Source organism: Podarcis melisellensis, assembly GCF_964234715.1.
Source record: "Podarcis melisellensis genome assembly, chromosome: 13".
Lineage (NCBI taxonomy): Eukaryota > Metazoa > Chordata > Lepidosauria > Squamata > Lacertidae > Podarcis > Podarcis melisellensis.
The window spans coordinates 39,408,152-39,429,700 of record NC_138545.1 but is presented as its reverse complement, the minus strand read 5'-3'; the positions used below and the strand labels follow the sequence as shown (position 1 = coordinate 39,429,700).

Here is a 21,549-nt window from a genome sequence, read left to right as displayed (position 1 = left end):
CTAAAGAAAAATATATGGTAAGGCCCAGCCCTGTGTTTCAGATTTAAGGTATTTTGCAAGCCCTGAATAATCCCATTCCAGAGGTTTTGGGACTAAAGGACTAAAGGGACTAAAAAAACAAAACAAAAAGGAGTAGCAATGTGGAATGTTTGCAGGAGGAAATGTGTTAAGTATTGGAAGAGTTAACTCTCACATAAGACCCAGAAATGGTCAAGCCTTTCTGGAACCCCACAATTGCTCAAAAAACCCACTGACATGCCACACACAACACTGAACAAGGTAGTGGAGCTGTAATCTTTTCAGGCTGCAGATGTTTTTGAATTCTCCCCCCTGTAAATTCACTGGGGAGAGCTTTACTACATGCAGGGACATTTTTTATTTGTTCTTTAGTGTGGGGGAGTATTTAAAAAAATATGCATTTCCCCATCTTCCCTCAAGAGGTATCGCAGTCCAGAATTTTTCCACCTCATTTATCTCCACCAACGCGTAGGGCAAATGAAACAAACTGGTTGCAGTGAGTAAAAATGAAGATGCAGGACTGCTTGGAAGGGTACAAGCAGGAAGGATGAGTTTGTTTAATGTTCAGGTTGAAGTAGATGGTCTGTTTGTATTCACTGGTGGCTCTGTAAGAGTTTACTGTAAAAAGTCAGCTGGTATGGTAGGTGGTTTGCAGAGCAGTTTTCAAGCAAAACAAGAGCATTTTTCTTACCCACTTTAAATCCGAAGTAGTCAACAGGCCTGCTCTCCTCTTGGACCTTTTAACAGGAGCTTGTCTGCAAAAAACCCCCACAGCTGAGCATTTTCACAACCTGAAGAGAAAACCATCATCACCTGCTATTGTCTGCCGCCGATCAAGTTAATGTTGAAACGCACAGATGCAAGGGGAAGCCAAAAAGTTGGCAACCCCTTGCATGCTTTGACGCAAGGCAGGTGATGGAAGGTTGCTCCCATGCCACCCTCCTTGCACTTAAATCTCCAGTTTCTATCTCAGCCTAATCTTCTGAAGTGGGGCTTGTGGAACAAAAGTGGGCATCATCTATGAATTCAGAATCCTCAGAGGTAGGACAACACTTGTTGGAAGCCTCATGCAAATGACTCGAGAGACTAGAAAAACAGGCAGCACTTTAAAAAAAACCCTGTAATGTGCGTGATTGTGTGTGAGGGAACAAGACTGCAAGTAGGGGTTATGTGTATGGCACATTTTTTGGTGGGGGTTGGGAAGGGAGAAGTAGAGCTTGGAATAAACTGTGTTTGCTGTGCTCATGCTATGCTCCTTCCAAGATTTGCAGCTGAAGGAACTTGGGATTTTATTGATGTACGCAAGATGTCAAATCGGTGAGGAGGAGGCAAGCAGGACTAGCACAGTGGACGCTCGGGTTGTGAACGTGATCCGTGCGGGAAGCATGTTCACAACCTGCAGCGCCGTGTGTGCGCACGCGCGGGTTGCGATTTGGCGCTTCTGTGCATGCCCCGAAACCCGGAAGTAACCCGTTTCGGTACTTCCGGGTTCAGCATGATGCGCAACCCAAAATTGCGCAACCCAAAGCGTCTGTAACCCGAGGTATGACTGTATAGGGAAAGAGAGCAGTCCTTATTCCTTGCCCTTTTGGCTGCAGGGAGCCCAGACTGACTCATCTTGAAATTTCCAAGTCTGTCCTTTCAACATCTAGCAGTTGCTAAGCCTTCTTAAAAAATACCAGTTCCAGTTGCTGCAGAAATCCAGCATGTATTTCTGAGAGTGTCGCTGCCCTCTGGTCCTGCCTGCCTGCTTCCTGTAGGCATCTTGCGAGAGCAGGATTCTGGGACTCGATGGGCCACTGGCCTGATCTAGCAGTGTTCCTTATGTAGGCACAGACTTTCCTGGCATAAACAAGCAGCAACAAGGGAAATCTGCACCTATTAAGAGTCCGCCATCACAACCTGGTCACAGAGGCGGCCAGCCAGCAGTCCCTTGGCCTAATCTTGTGTAGTCCTTGAACTGATTTCAGAAGCCCTCAGGGGGCAACACAGGCAGCTCAGGACTACAAGAATGAGCAGTCCTTTCCTCAGCAGCCTGCTGGGTGAGGAGGGAGGCGGAGAGAGAAGCAGGGCCAGAAAAAGGAGGAAAGAGGGAAAGAAAGGATAGGATGTGGCAGAAAGAATGGTTAAAGCGGTGCACCCACTTTTGGCCACACCCACTCCTGTCTTCTGCTCCGCCCACTGCCATTGCACGGTCTGATTACATCAGAAGCAAGGCATCCCTTGACGGATTAAGAGGCTGCCCACGCACCCGCCATTCAAAGAATATTGGAGCAGATAGGTAACCTTATCTCCACGTTTCCGCTCCACTCCTTTCTAGTTTTGCCCCGAAAGAAAAACTTAATAGCTCATTCTTGGAAATACACTTAAGTAATGCATTTGTTTGGTTCCCGTCACACGTTTCGGGATTCCTTAATATAGAATTCAGCTTCCTCGATTTGGCAAGAGAACACACAAAAATCCAATGGGGGGGGGAAGGGTGTGCGCCTGGAAGCGGCAGAAGGCCCGAGTCGATGGGACGGCTCCTGCTCACGACAATTTTGTTGCAGATGGGATACCTGAGGAAATAGAAGGGATTCAGTAAATGGTGTGGTGTGTGGTGGTTGTCTGGAAAGGCAATCGTTGCAAGCACTAACTCCCTGATTTTGGTATGTCCAAACAGGATCTCAGTTAAATAGTTCTCAAAAAAGGGGAGAGGGGAAAAAAGAGCAAAGGTACAAAATGTGGAACAAAATAGGTTTGCGTCTGTAGGTTCAGTCTCTTTAACTCAGGAAAGGGAGTTAGTGAGCTTCTGGCCCCGCAAAGTAGGGGAAGAGGCACCAAACTGGAGTGCTTTTTTAAAAACAACAACAACGAAGCCCAATCCCAGAATCCTTTCTCTTTTAAAGTTCCTCGTGTTTAACTTGATCCTCGTCTGATTTTAGCTTCAGTTCCTCTGCTGTGATCTTCCCATCCTTATTCCGGTCTTGGTTTTGGAACATGTCATTGACCACTTTTTCCGGGTCAGGGCCTGGCATGAGACGACCTTTGCCTTCAGAGATCTGAGCTTTGATGAACTCTGAGAACTGCAGAGGGGGGGAAAGAGAAAGCAGGGAAAAGGATAAGCCATTTCCACTGGGAAGGGTGTGTGTGGCATATGCATTCAACAACATCGGAAACAGCATTTCAAGACATCCAGCTCCTATGTCTGGCTTCCTTTATATCAGTCTCTTAACTATCCTTTGCCTACTGCTTTGCCATTTTTCAAGGTTGAGCAAGATGCCAGACTGATGGGGGAAAAATGAATTGCTAAAGGTGCAGTAACTTGAGTGGCTCTAGATGACAACGCAGGAGACGGACAAGACAACTGGAAAAGGGCTGCAGCGTTCACAGGCTGTGCCCTCTGCAGCAAGACGAAGGAAAACCAGGTCCTTAATTGTGTTGGGAGTTTCCATGAGTATAAAAGGCTCTCTACTACAAAAGTTACATGGGAACACGAAGGACCCACCAGATGATGGGGCCAGCGGCGTAGCGTGGGTTGTCAGCACCCGGGGCAAGGGAAGTAATTTGCGCCCCCTAACCCGGGGCAAGGCAAGTAATTTGCGCCCCCTAACCTGCCGCTGCTGCCAGCTTCTTCTTGCTGCTGCCTGGGCTGGGATATTTACGGTAAGGTAGCCACGGCGGGTCCGTGTCAGGTGATCTGAGGTGAGTTGCCGCTGGCGCTGCCGCCCAAACGACGCCGCTTGCCCGGAGGAGGAGGAGGGCAGAGAGGCGAGGAAAATGCAACATGGCCCAGCAGCTGCAGCAGCAGTGGCGGGGCTGTGAGAAGGGGCTGCCTGACGTGCGGGGACCGCGGCGAGCGCTGAGAGCCGCTGCCTGCCGGACACCTTCAGCCTGGACGCGCGCACAGCGCGTCGGTTCCGCAAGACATGGGGCTCTGCTACAGCCTGCGCCCAAGGCTCTTCAGCAACTCCGGAGGCGGCGAGCGCCCCCCCCAGATGTTGCGCCCGGTGTGGCCGGCCCCCCCTGCACCCCCCACGCTACGCCACTGGATAGGGCTTAAATGCATGACCCTACAACCCTTTTCTACCCAAGTTGCTCCCTCACGTCTGTAACACCTTAAATGGGCCCACATCTCACTGCAAGTTATAACCAAAATATTTATCATCTGCTACACATAGCTGTAGCAACCCAATGCTTCCTCTTCCTCTTGCTTCCTCTAGCAACCCAATAATGTACAGATTGTTTTTGGGTGTGTGATGTAACGTTGCATTTTTGATTTCACCATCACTGCAGAAGGGAAAGGACTTCTATAGACGATTTGTTAATTGTTTTATATGATTTAAGCTGTGTTTGTGATGTTCTGTTATGTTTCATTACGTTATTGTTATTTATTGTTTATAAGCCACTTTGAGGTTCATATGAATGAAAAGCAACATAGAAATACAAAAAATCAAATCAAAACAAACAAATAGTCACTGGGAAGTAGGGCTACAATGTTAAATCAATTGGTCAGTTAGTTTTTTAAAAATAAAATTAAAAAAGCTTTTCAGCTGAATGATACGGTGCTCCTGGTTAACCAGCCAACCAATTTTCTAAAAAGAAAAATATTTTCAATGCAATGCTTATACAAACTGTAAATGGTGAGCACCATCATATAGGCAGGGATGTCTCTTCCAAGACAATGCCTCCAAGACAACACACATGTGCATCTTCTTAAAATAAAAAGTTTGCTCTTTGCTCCAAGCTATTGTTTTTACCCGTATACAAATGGAATAAATTTCCCCCTATTAATTTACTAAAACTTGAACAACTATAGGGTAGATGCTCTTACTCTGGTGGAACGAACAGTTAGTACAAATGGATCCAGCCATGGATCCTGTCAACCAGTTCAGATTCTTCAGTACCAGCTGCACCCTTTCTAATACAGAATGCAAAATCTCACCTCCTCAGGTGGGACTTCACCATCCTTGTTGAGATCCATGGCTTCAAACAGGTTTTCTGGTAGGTCGCTGTGCCAGACAAACAGGTATCCTTCTGGAACTCCTGGCTCCCGGTGTAGCAGCTCTAACTCAAAGTAGAGAACGGCACTGCCAGGTACACCCCGGGCTGAAAAAGCAAGGTGCACATATCAACAGGGCGAGGTCATCCACAGAGGCACTGACTAGCCAGCAGTGACCCAGAGTCAAAGCTAGGAGAAACCTATTGACAGGAAGTGACCTCGCTTCTTGAGAGGAAGTGATATCAGAGGGTTTAGAGGAAGTGATATCAGAGGGTTTATTTCTTCTCCTGTTTAATGGCATCGCAAGGCCATGTAAGGAGCCGTATTACCACTGCCTACTGGCTATAACGTTATTACTCCTAAATTATAATCATGAATTCAATTCATATAGCCTAGTTTCTCACAAGAACTTCTATAAAACCTGGACCTCAAAATATTTTTGTCCTGAAGCACAGCTCCTGTGATAAACCGACAATGCCCATGTGAAGTTTGAACTACTCTTTCTTAGCATTTGGGCTCTGTAAATATTGGCTACTAATCATGCCTAGTGATGAATAGTGAAAAAGTTTCTATATGTTCTGTGCTAAAAAATAATTGTAAAACTCTACAAAAGGCGATGCAAATTATGCTAAGTTGTGTGCTGCCTTGAGTCATTTATTTTCCTGCTAGTCATAGGGAAGACCACTCCATCCTACTCTGGCTTCTGAGATTTTACCAGGCAATGCACGCACAGACTTCCAACTGTATTTCTGCAGCCTTAGAAGCTAGAAAGTCGCTTTAGGGAAAAAAGAAAAAAGAAGGGACTGTCCAGCAGCTGAATCCCGAGTCCAGTATCCATTTCTTCTGCCGTCCCTGTGAAGTGGACTCTGAAAACAGATGCCGGAGGCGTTGCCCACAACCTTACCTCCACTTTCGCCATGACCCAAATGGGGAGGAACGATGACGGAACGTTTTTCCCCCACGCACATGTTGAGCAGGCCATTGTTCAGGCCTTCAATTATCTTGTTGGTCCCCAGTGTGGCTTCTTGAGGGCTTTCATAGTCATGGCTGTCAAACAGGAAAACAGGGAGATCATTGGAATCCTTGGAAATATGATCTGCAGGAATCTCAGATGTGTGTCTGGGGACCTCTTCCCCAGAATTCTGCTCTTAAGAAAATCATACACACACACACACACACACACACACACACGTACCTCGGGTTACATATGCTTCAGGTTACATATGCTTCAGGTTACACACTCCGCTAACCTAGAAATAATGCTTTAGGTTAAGAATTTTGCTTCAGGATAAGAACAGAAATCGTGCTCCGGTGGCAGTGCGAGGCCCCATTAGCTAAAGTGGTGCTTCAGGTTAAGAACGGACCTCTGGAACGAATTAAGTACTTAACCTGAGGTACCACTGTGTGTGTGTGTGTGTATATATATATATATATATATATATATACACCGTATTTTTCGCTCTATAACACGCACTTGACCATAACACGCACGTAGTTTTTAGAGGAGGAAAATCCGTAAGCATGCCACCCGTAGGCATTCCCTCCATAACACGCACAGACATTTCCCCTTACTTTTTAGGAGGGAAAAAGGGAGTGTTATGGTAGCCTTCATAGATTTCAAATCAGCTTTCGATTTGATACCCCGGCACAGACTTTGGGAAAAATTAAATGCCACAAACATCGATAGACGTCTTTTGCTTCTTATCCGTAGACTACATGAAAACACTCGGATCCGTGTTAGATGCGACCGTTATGGGAACCTATCAAAGGAAATCCAAAGTTTCCATGGTGTCAAGCAAGGCTGTGTTCTTGCCCCTATTCTATTTAACTTCTATATAAACTCCTTAGTCGGAAAGATGGAGGAAGCAAGTACTCATCCCCCAAACCTAAATAATATACCAATCCCAGTCCTTTTGTACGCAGATGATGCGGCACTTATTTCCTTCTCTTGTGTGGGTCTAAGAAAACTTTTACGAGCTCCTACAGAGTATTGCGAAGCTGAACACCTAATAATAAATTACACTAAATCAAATGGTGCAAAAAATACGGTATGTGCGCACTGATTGGCATATATATTTATTTTGCATAATTTACTTTGCTACTCCCAGTGATGGAAAGGGGGAAAAGAGCCGTGGAAGATGCAGGAAATGTGCTTTCAGGTTTCAGTGAATTCTGATCCTCCCTGCTCTCACGGCAGACAGCCAAGGAAGTAGACAAGGAAGCTCTTACAGAGTCTTTATTCAATACTGACAGAGAGAGGCCTCTGTATGCTGCCTCTTAGGGCAATGGCGTTGCTCCAACTGAGCTCCTCCCCCCTCCCTTCCCCTTATGCTGGCTGCCAGGGGCTAATTGTCTCTGAGTCCTTTGCTCTTCCACTTTCAATGCATGCCGGGTTCTGGGAGAAGGGGGGTCAGAAATGCTCTCCAGTGATAACGTGTCAGCTGGCTGCTCTGGCCCTGTCTCCTTCTCTTCTCCCAGCACCTCCCAACTCTTCTGTTCACCTGTCTCTGAGCTGTGACCTTCCTCAAACCACTGCTGGAAGCCACATGACTCGGAAGCTGTATGCCAGCTCCCTCAACCAATAAAGCGAGATGAGCACTGCAACCCCAGAGTCGGCCACGACTGGACCTAATGGTCAGGGTTCCCTTTACCATTACCACTCTGTGAGGCACTGACTTAGCCCCAAGGTCACCCAGTGAGCTTCATGGCTGAGTGGGGATTTGAACTCTGGTCTCTCTGGTCCTAGTCCGACACTTGTAACCAATATACCACGCTGGGAAGCAACGGTGAAATGGCCCAACGGAGGCCAGGTGAGTGCTGCTGCCCCATCAGGCCGTCCACTACTTCCCTTTAGGTTGCTCTGTGATAAGGCAATGTAGGTATTTGTTGACATTTAAATTCCTGCATTGCAGGGGGTTGGGAGCAGATGATCCTTGGGGTCCCTCCCAACTCTACAATTCTATAAGCGAAACTCTAAGCAAAAGACTCACGAGGAGAAGAGTTTGGTGCCATCCAGGAGGGAGCAGTTGTAATGGTAGCGGACAAAGTCCCTGTCTTGGGTGGTGACGTTGCAGTCCGCAGGCCGGTGGATAGTCTGTATTTCCACAGGGTCTGCGGGATTGTGGAAATCGATGACATGGACGTCGAAGATGAGCACAGCCGAGCCAGGAATCTTGTTCCCTAGAGGACAAGAAGGACAGAGACTTCTTTTTTGGGGGGTTTAAAGAGTGAGGATGCAAATACACAAAAGTCCTCCAAGGGTCACAGCTGATTCAAGGAAATTTGCAACCTCTAGTCGCAACATGGAGTATGTCTCTGGGATCTCTTGCCAATGTCCCAGAATACATTCGGGGGCCATTACTTCCATTTTTTTATGTTTCGCTGTTTGGCCCAGTGTTTTCAGCCTTTATACCTTCTGGGTAAAGGTAAAGGGACCCCTGACCATTAGGTCCAGTCGTGACCGACTCTGGGGTTGCAGTGCCCATCTTGCTCTATATGCCGAGGGAGCCAGTGTACAGCTTCCGGGCTATGTGGCCAGCATGACTAAGCCGCTTCTGGCGAACCAGAGCAGCGCACGGAGTGGTACCTATTTATCTACTTGCACTTTGAAGTGCTTTCGAACTGCTAGGTTGGCAGGAGCAGGGAACGAGCAACGGGAGCTCACCCCGTCATGGGGATTCGAACCGCCGACCTTCTGATCAGCAAGTCCTAGGCTCTGTGGTTTAACCCACAGTGCCACCCACATCCCAACACCTTCTGGGAGCCCTCCCCAAATCAACCTTTGTTTTCTTTGCATACGAAAGCCAAATCAACATTGGTGGATTTGTGTGGCCACTCAAACCCAGCAGAGATTTCAAAGCTGGGGGGCTGGTTTGTAGATATAAGCCTTCCAAGGGTTCCCCTGAGGGGCTCCCCACACACCTCAACCTGTTTGCTCTACTTACCTGCCCCAGTTTCTCCATAGGCCAAGTGGGGCGGGATAATGACTCTTCTCCTTTCACCAATACAGACTCCTTGAAGCCCTTGGTCCATTCCTGGAATAATGTAGCCTTTCCCAATGTAAGTGTCATAGGTGTGGTTTCGTGAATAACTGGAATTGGAGAGAGAAAATCCGTGGGGAAGAAGTGTCTTACAAACGGACGTTACAGCAGAGCCTGAAGTTTTCCCCTCCAGATTTCTTAAACTGTGGCTGAGCCCATCCAGACACAGACCGAAAGAGCAGGGCGAGACATGAGCTCTGTGGATCCGATATGCTGGAAAGTGGGAATATGTCATCTTCCCACTTTGGCAAAAACTTACTGGGCAAAGTTCAGGCCACTGATAGCCTAAGTAACGGAAGGACTTCCAGGTCTCGCTGCTCAGTCTGCACTTTGAGCTGGCTCTGTTCACAATTCCTCTCTCTCTCTATATATTTTAATAATTTTTATTGGAATAACCCCCCCCAATACACAATCCACCCTCATAAAACGTGAACATAACATACAGTGAGCATAACATAAAACAATATAAACAACCAAATAAAAGACTTCCTTTATCCTGTATCTGGCCTCCTTATTTACTTCTTATAAGCTGTTTCCTTTATGAATAATTATTAAGATTTTTCTAATTATAAATATCCACAAAGTCTCCTGCAGACATTAATCAAGTCCAGGTGTGTATTTTAGGGCACTGTTTTGTGAAGTATTCTCTGCATTTCCCCCATGCTTTTTGAAACTCTTGTCTAGTGTGATCTCTAATTGCCTCTGTTAATCTAGACTCTAACAGTTTGTCTTGCTATTCCTTTTTTGATGGCACAATTTCATTTATCCAATTTTAAGCAATTAGAATCCTTGCCACTCCTGTGGCATAGAGGAGTATTTTCTGATCTTCTCTTGCTATACCTGTGTCCGTTATCCCTAGTAGAAAAGCTTCTGCATTTTTCATAAAGTTATACTTAAACATTTTTTTAACCTTGTCATATACTGTGTTCCAGAAGCTTTTGATTTTTTCACAGGTCCACCAAGCATGTATAAGTGTCCCCTCTGCACACTTCCTCTATATTTTGACCCTCTTCTCACCTTCCCCTGTCCTGTTCTGCCTTTGATAGACTCCTTCTAGGCTAGGGATATAAAGGGCGTTGTTTTCTGTTCTGCTTGCATCTGTTGCACACCCTGCCTGGGATAGTTCAGTCGGTAGAGAATGAAACTCTTAATCTCAGGGTTGTGGGTTCAAGTCCCACATTAGGCAAAAGATTCCTGCATTGCAGGGGGTTGGATTAGATGACCCTCGTGGTCCCTTCCAACTCTACAATTCTATGATTTCTCTTCCACTGCAATTAAAGTTCCATGAAAACGACATTATTCAGCTCGCTGTCCACTGTGGCCAAATATAACAATGTAATTAACTACATTATTATTGAATATTTCAAGAGGGAGGAGGAGATAATAACATAATGAAAAAAAATGATTATAGAAAATTGGAGACTGGGGAATGGAGGCTGTGAATACTGATCATAATCACCTGCCTGATTTCTATTTCTGTTTGCAGATGGCTATGCAAATCGACTCGATTTCAGGTAGAGCTTCCCATTTTGAGGGAATTTCCCAACAACCCTATTCTAGAAAAAACTCAACTTCTGGTTACGTTAACCTAGCCATACAAAGAATACCGAGGAATGACAGCTTGGTAGAGAAGGGAAGGGAAGATGGTAGAGCTTTCTTATCAATGACAGCTGCATTTCAGTCCCCGTTACCTGGAATCAAAGAGGGTCCCGTCCATCAAGGTGCCATTATAATGGTACCGCACAAAATCTCCGGTCACGGCCTTGCGCTTGCAAGACGCTGGCACTTCCAAGTGCTCCAGGGAGATGCCATCTTTTGGGTTGTGCAGGTCCACCAGGAGAACATCAAAAACCAGGGAGGCTTGAGGGGGGATGACAGTGCCTGAGAAAAGGAAAGGAGAACCAACTCAGCTCAGGTGGCCACAGGGACCCAGGTCACGTTGAGGAACACTTTAAACCACCCCATTTTTTAGAGGGGACGCCAGCTAATCTGCTTTTGAAATACCATCCCTTTCTTCAAGAGCACTGTACGGCAAAGTATGCTAAGGTTGCGGTTTCTGCCATTTGTGATAAATCCACAATTGAATGTAGCTAACTTCAGCCCACAAAAGTTATGGCTTTGAGGCCTTTAGTTCTAGGGTCCCCAACATGGTGCCAGTGAACAGCATGGCACCCTCAGACACCCCTCTCAGTGCCCACCACAGCCCCCTACCAGTACATTCTTTTTTATATTTGTAGGGTTTCATTTGGCTTTGTGAAGAAGAGTTTGGATTTGATATCCCGCTTTATCACTACCCGAAGGAGTCTCAAAGCGGCTAACACTCTCCTTTCCCTTCCTCCCCCACAACAAACACTCTGTGAGGTGAGTAGGGCTGACAGACTTAAGTGTGACTGGCCCAAGGTCACCCAGTAGCTGCATGTGGAGGAGCAGGGAAGCGAACCCAGTTCACCAGATTACGAGTCTACCGCTCTTAATCACTACACCACACTGGCTTGTGAGCTGTTGTATGGTTGGGAGGGGTTTGTCTGTGTTTTGGAGGTGTTCACTTGTGTGGGTGTGCTTTGCAAGGGGGGGTCTGGTGCACGCGCCCACCCTTGCATTTCCAAATGTGCCCCCCAGGCCTTGAAAGATGGAGGATCCCAGTCTTAAACATTAGTGCATAGCCCCTTGGCAGACACCATGTTTTTAAAGACATCTCTGGGTGTGGATGCTTTAGCTGGGATCCCTGAATCACAGGGAGTTGGAATAGATGACCCTCAGGGTCTCTTCCAACTCTACAATTCTACGAATTATTGTCCCTCATCACCATGTTTTTGTACAGGAGCTCCTTGTATGTATGCAAAAACGTACATACATTCTTATGTAAGCGGTACCCTTGAGATCTGCTAGCAGGTACAATCCTATTCCCCTCCCCAAAAAGATATTTATTTCTAAGTACAATAAAGTCTTATTGCCTTTTTTTTTAAAGAAACAAAGAAAGAATTGATTTGTGGATTTCTTGGACACAGAATCTGAGGTGATTTCTTGCATACTTTCAGAATAATATTTAAATTTAAATAATATAATAAATTTAAATTCTTCTGAAGACATGTAATAATAATATAATAATTTATTATTTATACCCCGCCCATCTGGCTGGGTTTCCCCAGCCACTCTGCGGCTCCCAACAGAATATTAAAAATGCCTTAAAATATAACACATTAAAAACTTCCCTAAATAGGGCTTCCTTCAGATGTCTTCTAAAAGTCAGATAGTTGTTTATTTCCTTGATATCTGGTGGGAGGGCATTCCACTGGGCGGGTGCCACTACTGAGAAGGGCCTCTGCCTGGTTCCCTGCAACCTCACTTCTCGCAGTGAGGGAAGCACCAAAAGGCCCTCGGAGCTGGACCTCAGTGTCCGGGCTGAACGATGGGGGTGGAGATGTTCCTTCAGCTATACTGGGCTACGGCCATTTAGGGCTTTTAAGGTCAGCACCAACACTTGGAATTGTGCTCAGAAAAGTACTGAGTGAATACAGTTCACCTTGTGGTTCAGATTCACAATTTCTTGACCACCTTACCGTAGCCTTTCTCTCCGTAGGCCAGGAACGGGGGGATCACTATTTGTCGTTTCTCTCCAGCACACATGCCTAGCAGGCCCTCGTCCATCCCTTTGATCAGCCAACCTGAACCCACGTAGGTGTCATAAGTACTGCCTTTTCCATAGCTGGAAGACAGGTGAGGATGGAGAAAGGGAAAGAGACATCAGGCAAGGAAGCAGTTCGGAGAAAACAACACCACCTTCGCAGCACAGCACTGGTCAAAAACAGCCACCCACTAAAAGGTAAAAAAATAAAAAGGTAAAGGACCCCTGGACGGTTAAGTCCAGTCAAAGGTGACTATGGGGTTGCAGCATTCAGGCCGAGGGAGTCAGCGTTTGTCCACAGACAGCTTTCCAGGTCATGTGGCCAGCATAACTAAACCGCTTCTGGCGCAACGGAACACCGTGTTGGAAATCAGAGTGCATGGAAACGTCATTTACCTTCCCGCCACAGTGGTACCTATTTATCTACTTGAACTAGTGTGCTTTCGAATTGCTAGGTTGGCAGGAGCTGGGACAGAGCAACGGGAGCTCACCACCATCACGCAGATTCGAACTGCTAACCTTCTGATCAGCCAGCCCAAGAGGCTCTTTGGTTTAGACCACAGTGCCACCCGCTCCTCATCTTATTCTTATTCTACATCAGGCTTCCTCAACCTTGGCCCTCCAGATGTTTTGAGACTACGATTCCCATCATCCCTGACCACTGGTCCTGCTAGCTAGGGATCATGGGAGTTGTAGGCCAAAAACATCTGGGGGGCTGAGTTTGAGGAAGCCTGTTCTACATTGTTCTTAATCACTGCATTTAACTGCAATTAACACCACTACCAGAGATCCAGCATCTTTGACCGGACAGCTGCTCTACCTATTATACAGAACGAGAGTCAACTTAAAAACATAATGCTAAATGCATCTTTGAATCCTGTGGCTGGAATCCTCCTTCTGTTTTTTAAACAACCAGCAGGCTTGGAATGGTATGGGTCAATCCAGTTCGGGACTGTGGCCAAGGGACTGCTATAATTGCAACTGCAATGACATTATTTTGCTGTCTTTCACTCTCTGTACCAAACCTCTGAGCCAAAACATGCCATCTCCCCTTCAGCACATCCTACCTGGAGTCGAAGGGGGTGCCGTCGAGAAGTGTTCCGTTGTAGTGGTAGCGCACAAAGTCGGAGTTCTCCACAGTGCGGTTGCAGCGCTGTGGCTTGGAGACAGTGGTGATCTGCAGCTTGTCTTCTTTGTTCCAAATGTCAAGTAGGATGACATCGAAGTAGAGGGTGGTGTCCGGGGGAATCAGGCCAGCTATGGGTTGAAAACGAGGAACGACCATGGAGACCGAAATGACAATTCTCAGGGGGACTGGGAGGACACCACAACCACTGCCCCTTCGCCAATGGCACCAGGCCATTCAATACAGTGGTACCTCAGGTTACATACGCTTCAGGTTACATACGCTTCAGGTTACAGACTCCGCTAACCCAGAAATATTACCTCGGGTTAAGAACTTTGCTTCAGAATGAGAACAGAAATTGTGCGGCAGCAGTGGGAGGCCCCATTAGCTAAAGTGGTACCTCAGGTTAAGAACAGTTTCAGGTTAAGAACGAACCTCCAGAACAAATTAAGTACGTAACCCGAGGTACCACTATTTATCTATTTCTATACTGCCATCCATCTGCGTGGCACTTTACCAAGTACAGGAAATGCATAAAATGGAGGAGAAAAGATGGGGAAGCCATGTAAAGCGAAACGGGTGGAACCGGAAATGACAAGAAGTAGGGAAGGTCAAGCGTGTTTGGAGGCGGGAAACAACTTCTCAGTATAGAGCTCAGGACCTTCCAAAACCCCAAAACGTATTTTATATAATTGACTTTTTATTTCTATTATTTGTATATCATATTGTTGCTTTATTACTATGGCCGATGGCTGATGAATAAAGAAGAAGAAGAGTTTGGATTTGATATCCTGCTTTATTCGGGATTTGATATCCCGAAGGAGTCTCAAAGCGGCTAACATTCTCCTTTCCCTTCCTCCCGCACAACTATCACTGTGTGAGGTGAGTGGGGCTGAGAGACTTCAGAGAAGTGTGACTGGCCCAAGGTCACCCAGCAGCTGCATGTGGAGGAGCAGGGAAGCGAACCCGGTTCACCAGATTACAAGACTACCGCTCTTAACCACTACACCATGCAAGATTCATTCATTCATTCTCAGGGCCTTGCAATGCAGTACAGTGCTATCCTTGCTATGGCTAGCTCAGTCGGTTAGAGCATGGTGCTGACAATGCCAAGGTTGCAGGTTCAATCCCTGTAAGTGACAGCTGCTTATTCCTGCATTGCAGGGGGTTGGACTAGATGATCCTCAGGGTCCCTTCAAACTCTTATGATTCTCCTGCCCCCATGCTAGGATCTAATTGATCAGATCACTGTGCACACTCCCTAGCATTTTTGTTTTTTTAATGCACCCTTAAAGGCACAGATATGCAGCTAACATATTGTCAGGCTCAGGCCACGCCTGTCAACCCTGGACTCTTGCCACTCACCCACGCCGATGCTGCCGTAGCCAAGATGAGGGGGCACAATGAGGTGCCTTCTCTCGTTCACACACATCCCCTGCAGGCCTCTGTCCATGCCGGTGATGAGCCGACCCACACCGGCCACGCCGGCCACTGTGGCACCCCGATCATAGCTGGAAAGGGAAGATGGCATTGATGGAAGGGATGAGCAGAAACAAAAAAAATGGAGCAAAGATAACTCTAAAATGGCCAGTTAACAGATAACATGATGTGTGGTCATGGCCACTGGCTTAGATTGCTTTAAAGGTGACTGGACCAATTCATGGAGGATGAGATGATCAAGGTCTACTAGCTATGGCTACAGGCAAGCTCCAGGTTCTCAGGCGGCATATTGGCAAATGCCATTTGCTGGGGAGCAACACTGCACAGTGGTGTGGTGTGGCGCTGTGGGTTAAACCACAGAGCCTAGGACTTGCCGATCACAAGGTCGGCGGTTTGAATCCCTGTGATGGGGGGAGCTCCCGTTGCTCGGTCCCTGCTCCTGCCAACCTAGCCGTTCAAAAGCACATCAAAGTGCAAGTAGATAAAAGCGTTTCCGTGCGCTGCTCTGTTTCGCCAGAAGCGGCTTAGTCATGCTGGCCACATGACCTGGAAGCTGTACGCCGGCTCCCTCGGCCAATAAAGCGAGATGAGCGCCGCAACCCCAGAGTTGTCTGCGACTGGACCTTACAGTCAGGGGTCCCTTTACCTTTACCACCACATAAAGGTAAGGTAAAAGGTAAAGGACCCCTGGATGGTTAAGTCCAGTCAAAGGTGACTATGGGGTTGTGGTGCTCATCTCGCTTTCAGGCCAAGGGAGCGGGCATTTGTCCACAGACAGCTTTCCCGGTCATGTGGCCAGCATGACTAAACTGCTTCTGGTGCAATGGAACACCGCGATGGAAACCAAAGCACATGGAAATGCTGTTTACCTTCCTGCCAGAGCGGTACCTATTTATCTACTTGCACTGGTGTGCTTTCGAACTGCTAGGTTGGCAGGAGCTGGGACAGAGCAACAGGAGCTCACTCCATCGCGGGGAATCAAACCGCCAACCTTCTGATCGGCAAGCTCAAGAGGCTCAGTGGTTTAGACCACAGCGCCACCCACATCCCCTGGAACACCAGGTGAGGGCTGTGGCTCTCATATCCTGGCTACAGGCTTATCCCATCCGTGCGGTTGGCTGGCAACTGTGAGAAAGAGGATGTTAGACTAGCTAGGCCACCCTTGGCCAACTACCAGATGTTTGGCACTACAATTCCCATCAGGCCCAGCAACAATTCTGGCCAATTCAGAGGCAAAGGAAGTTTCTGTGGCATGGTCTCCCTAAGTTCACTTTGGGGCCCTGCCTGTCCGTTCCCTCCTCAGAGTGGACCTCGTGGAAAACTATTTGAGTACCAGAGCTTAAGGCTGAAAAGCAGCATTGTACTACCAAAACCCCCACAAACTCTTCCTGTAACTGTTGCGGGAGCAAAAAGGAAAATAATTCTTGCTGGCTTCAAGATGCGCTTGGATACATTTACGAAAACTATTTTAGGACCGATTCAATTATTTACCCAAATTGCACCTCAACAGCAGAAACCACCTTTTTAAACAAAACTATGCCCTGAAGCAAGGAATGTGGGTGTATGCCCGTTTTAGTAAGGCAGAGATTCCGTAAAGTTTTGCTGATGAGGAAAAAAGACCCCAAACCTCCCAAACTACTCCTATTAGCAGGGAGAAGAGCAAATGAAACCCGATCTCCAACTTCCTTTCAGTCAGAAAAGGAGGAGCAGGATAGCCTGATCCTGCACTCTGAATTCGCCAAGAGGATCAGCCCGCATGTCATGATATGGGGGAGGAAAGGCAGTTAGCACCGAGGTTTCAAATCAAGACCAAGTTTTCTTCCAGATCTCTAGAAAACTGGATCCAGGCATTTTATAGGACTGCTGCTTCCAGTGTGTGCATTTTGGACGGGAAAAGGAGTCGCCGTCCTAAGTTGCAAAATCCAGCCTTTTAAATTGCCTAAGCAGCTGCAGCCTCATGCGGATGACACGTCTACAGCCCAAACGGCAGATCCCATCATGGACGCCATCTCCTCCCACAGCCTATAGCAGCTCACTGCCTGCCCCCTTCCTTCCGACACACCGCTATCTTGCTTCGTAGCTCAACCTGGCTCTGTGGACAGTGAAGTTTGACGCTCGAGACACGATTTCAAAATGCCCTAATAGTTTTGTTATGGTTCACTCTAATATACCTTAGGATGTGCCAGCTAAATTACACATAAGATTCAGCGATGCTGAACCAAGGGATAATGTAATAGCAAAGGACAGGGGTTGTTGCATCCATTCTCAGTCAAACAATTTGTCTTTTGATGCAAGGGAACTACCAGAAAAGTGAGTGAGTGTTCCTTATTTATTAAGGGAGTTCGGACGCATGACAGGTTTAACTAAAAGTTCCACATCTTTATTTTTTTTCAGTTTTAAAATTCAGCCTGCAGAAGTTCAGATCTAAAACATCCTTACATGAAAACGTCCTACTCTAGATGTGTTCCCTTCGCCCAATTAAAATTTATTTCATCAATTCTGTCCTTATTTGAATTTCGCTTTACTATATCATGTAGAATGTTGGGCTGCAATTTGGTTTGATCTGGCAAAGGAATTCTTACACAGATGACTTTAACTTTCCTTTCCTTTGACGCCCCCCCATATCCACCCTCAAATTCTGCTCCAGAGGGTTGGGAGAAGATTTTGGGGACATGGGTGGGGGGGGGGGGAGAAGAGAAGGGAAGTCCGATTGCCTGAATGGGAATCCATGCATGCAACACTGGCTACAATTCTATGTTCAGAAATTCCAAATAATGCACCGCGGTACTATGCTTGCAACCATAGAAAATGAGTCCGTCCTTAAACAACCACCAGCCATTCAGCAATGATAATCTTTCCTTCTCTTTCTCTCTCCTTTGATACCCATTTACCTGGGGGAAAGTCCACTGAACTCTATGGGACTTATTTCCAAGGATTGCACGGATGGAGAAGGGAGTGTCAAGGAGAGGTGCAAACTGAAGGTTTATTATCCTTTGATGTGATCTGATTTTATCATCTGTGGACTTGAGGAATGTGGGTTGCTCTGAGTTTTCACAGGAGCAGCCTACAGCAAAAACAGGCCAGACCTAATAGAACGACGTCCATTTTGTCTTATTTCAAACACTTCGCCCTCCTCAAAACACTCCTTGCACCTCCTTACCCCCCACAATAATAATTGTTGTTTTTTAACAAGTTCCTGGGACTAAATCTCATTGAGTGTGGTCAAATTCCACAATGATATAACCTTAATTTAGCCGATGGGAAGAAATTATCTAAAGTATGTTTGCTAAGGCAACGGTTTGTGGCTTGAGTTGCCCCCGCTTTCTCAGAGATTTTAAATGTCCCTTTCCTGAATATCCAGCATTTCTGAATGGAAATCTCTAATTCTGATAAAAAGAAAAACATGTCAACAGTATTCTATCCAGTTCCCCCCAAAACAAACAAACCTCTTTCCAATGCTCTGGTTACAGAGTCATGACCAATATGTACTTTTAAATATATGCTTTTAATTAAATTGTTTTAATTTGAAGCATTACATGCATTTCGTGTCCACCTTCACCCTTGCTTTGCTCCTCATCCCAGTACAACACAGGAAAGCGCCCCCCACAAAATTTATTGCATGCCTGCTCATGTCTGTACCTGGGTGGACCCCTTCTTTTTTCCAGACCTGGCTCTTTGCAAAGTCCACCCTGCACCCTTCTAGCCAGAAGCTGGCTTGGCAGCTGCAAACCGCTGTGCAAAAGCATCTGAAGTTATGCGAGGGATCAGCCACTCCACATTTCTCTTTCCCCGAGGCCCCAAAGAGGCAGAAGATAGAAGGCACATACCGCCAGAGGCACGCAATTCCTCTTGCAAGGGAGAGAGAGGGAAGGAAGGTTTCTTCTTGCTAGTGGGCTGTTGTTTTTTAAAGGAAGGGCTGTTTTTCTAGGTTGCATGCATGGCTATTTCAAAAGTGCAAAGATGAAACATTAAAAGGTGGGTCTCCCGTCCCTCAACTTATGGGGGAATCTCCTAAGGGGAAGGGCAGGGACAGTGTTAGAAACTGAGATATGAAATCTAGGCACTATGGCACCTTAAATGTAGGTTATGGACCCAACAACGGAATGTCTAGGCGCACCTTTTGATAACAAGAATACAAAGCTGAAAATGAATGAACTGCAGCTAAAATATGTTCCTTTTTCACATGGTCTAGTCCTTCCCCTGCCCACCCCCCTAATATTCTTAAGAGGGTCTCTTCTCCAGTCCTCAGAGAGTAGCTGGAAGTAGGGGAGGCGGAAAAAGGTCCTCCTTTCCTTCCACTCTGCAGTTTTAATCTGAAATCTTGCACACAGTACTCAGAAACCGCTTTTGCTCGTGAAATAATTCCCTGTCGCAAAATGCGCCTAGAACAATGGGAGTTTCGAACACGGGGGCAGGGAAGATATTTTGCCACTCCTTAATTCCAATTTGCCAGGGGCTGCAGGTGAGCCACCACCTAACCCTTTGTCTCGGGATCAAAAGACACAGGCCTGCCCTGGACGGGCGCTGCTGCGCATTTCTCAGCGAGGGAAACGAGAAGGGGAAAAAAATACCTGGAGTCGAACTTGGTGCCGTCCTGAAAAGTGCCATTGTAATGGTACCGGACGAAGTCGCCCATCTGGACTTCTCGCAGGCACACTTTGGGGATGTAGTATCTGTCGATGACGACGTCCTCCAACGGGCCGGGGTCTCCCAAGCCGCGGACCCCGAGCAGGCTCAGCGCCAAGACGAGGCACAGCAAGCTCATGGTGATGATCTTCGACGGTGCGCCCTCGGGCAGGAAAAGGAAGGCTCGGCAGCTGCGCCTGGCGCTGGAAGCAGCCGAAGGGGGAGCGGACGGGGGGTGGGAGGGAGGGAGAGAAGAGCAGAGGAGGCGCTTTCCTAAAAAGAGGAGGAAAAAAAAACAACCAGAAACGGAGGCCTGGAGGATTGCAAGCCAGCCGCTCCGATTTCTGTAGACGTGTAAAAAAGCGGCCTGCGGTTGGCTTGCAAAAAGGGATCGTGGCGGGATCCGATCGCTCTCAGCAGGCAGGGATTGCTTTGCAACCGATTTGGGAATGTGCGCGTGTCCCCCCCCCTCCCCTTGCGTTTAGGCTTTTGCAGCAAAAACTATTTCAAAGCGTGTCCGGGCAGCCAGAAAAGCCCCGAGAAGAGAGGGCTTGCTTTTAAAAAGTTTTTTTTGGTTCGCCAGGTCCTAGTGCTTGTTGGCTACCCGACTGGAGAGTCAGGGAAAAGTCATGCTTACGTGGTCCCCGAGGGTGCGGTGGGGCAGGAACTGAGCTTTACTGTGCAACATCCCATGGAGAACCCTCCCCCGGGACCGTTCCCCCCCCCTTTTTTGCACAAACTTAACTTTTGGAATGCGCTGCTTCAATAGGAACTGATGGTTTTGAAAGGGGTTTAAATAACTTTTTAGTGGGTATTGGGCGTGAAAGCTAAATGGACAGACAGTGTTCAGAGAATCAGCATATCAGATGCTGTTAGAAACAGTCTGGAGCTGTGGGTCTTTATAGTTGCTTGGCCTGGTTTTTATTTTTTTTTTTTTCCAGACTGCAGAGTTACTGCATTTCTCAAACCTATAATCTGAAAAGTGCCACGGATTGGATTTGTGCGTGTTTTTGCCTAATGATTTGCCCGTGCAAATAAACTTATGCGAGCTAGAACAGACATTTGATTTTAAATTGGCTCCCTTTTTATCCGTTATAAACCGTTTTAACAAAGCTGTATAAGCGGGGGGGGGGGGGGGGAGAGTGACTCCAAGCTGCTTTTCTAAAGCTTTCTAAACTACATTGTGCATTCTTGATTTTTGTTTTGTTGCTTCTCACAGTGCCTTAGAAACACCCTAAAGCAAACCCACGTTCAAAAATGCACTGCACAAAATAAAAACGGCATAAAACCAACACGACACTCCTTTTTTATTTATTTTTATTCAAAATTATAACAAGACATATTATCCAAAAACATATCATCCTTGTCCCCCCCCCCATTTTTCCTCCCTCCCCCCAACCCCCTCCCGGACTTCCCTCAGTTCCAGTCTTTGGTTTCTCTAAAAATGCTGTTTTCTGCATGTTACAAAGTTGTATAGATCCTCAAACTATTTAGCTGATTATTATCAATAAAAGGTTTGTGAATGTTTATTCAAAACCTGCCAAGGAGACCAGTTCGCTTTGTTGCGTCTTCAGATACTTTGTATAGGGTTCCCATTCATCCTTAAAGTCACAGTTATCCTTGTCGCGTAGTTTATATGTCAATTTTGCCAATTCTGCACAGTCCGTCAATTTTTGTTGCCATGATTCAACAC

The 21,549-nt window shown here is 46.8% G+C and overlaps 1 protein-coding gene across 1 annotated transcript; it reads right to left on the bottom strand.

The window, feature by feature from the left end:
• Window positions 1-408: 408 nt before the first annotated feature.
• Window positions 409-20,483, bottom strand: FKBP10 (FKBP prolyl isomerase 10). The gene is made up of 10 exons (XM_081884113.1): window positions 19,802-20,483; window positions 15,156-15,301; window positions 13,732-13,921; window positions 12,600-12,745; window positions 10,731-10,920; window positions 8,944-9,089; window positions 7,990-8,179; window positions 5,904-6,046; window positions 4,943-5,106; window positions 409-3,083 (listed from the first exon to the last, which is right to left on the bottom strand). Exons 1-10 carry the CDS (start codon window positions 19,993-19,995, stop codon window positions 2,901-2,903), a joined length of 1,692 nt encoding a protein of 563 aa, XP_081740239.1. The 5' UTR covers window positions 19,996-20,483; the 3' UTR covers window positions 409-2,900.
• Between the last annotated feature and the right edge of the window lie 1,066 nt (window positions 20,484-21,549).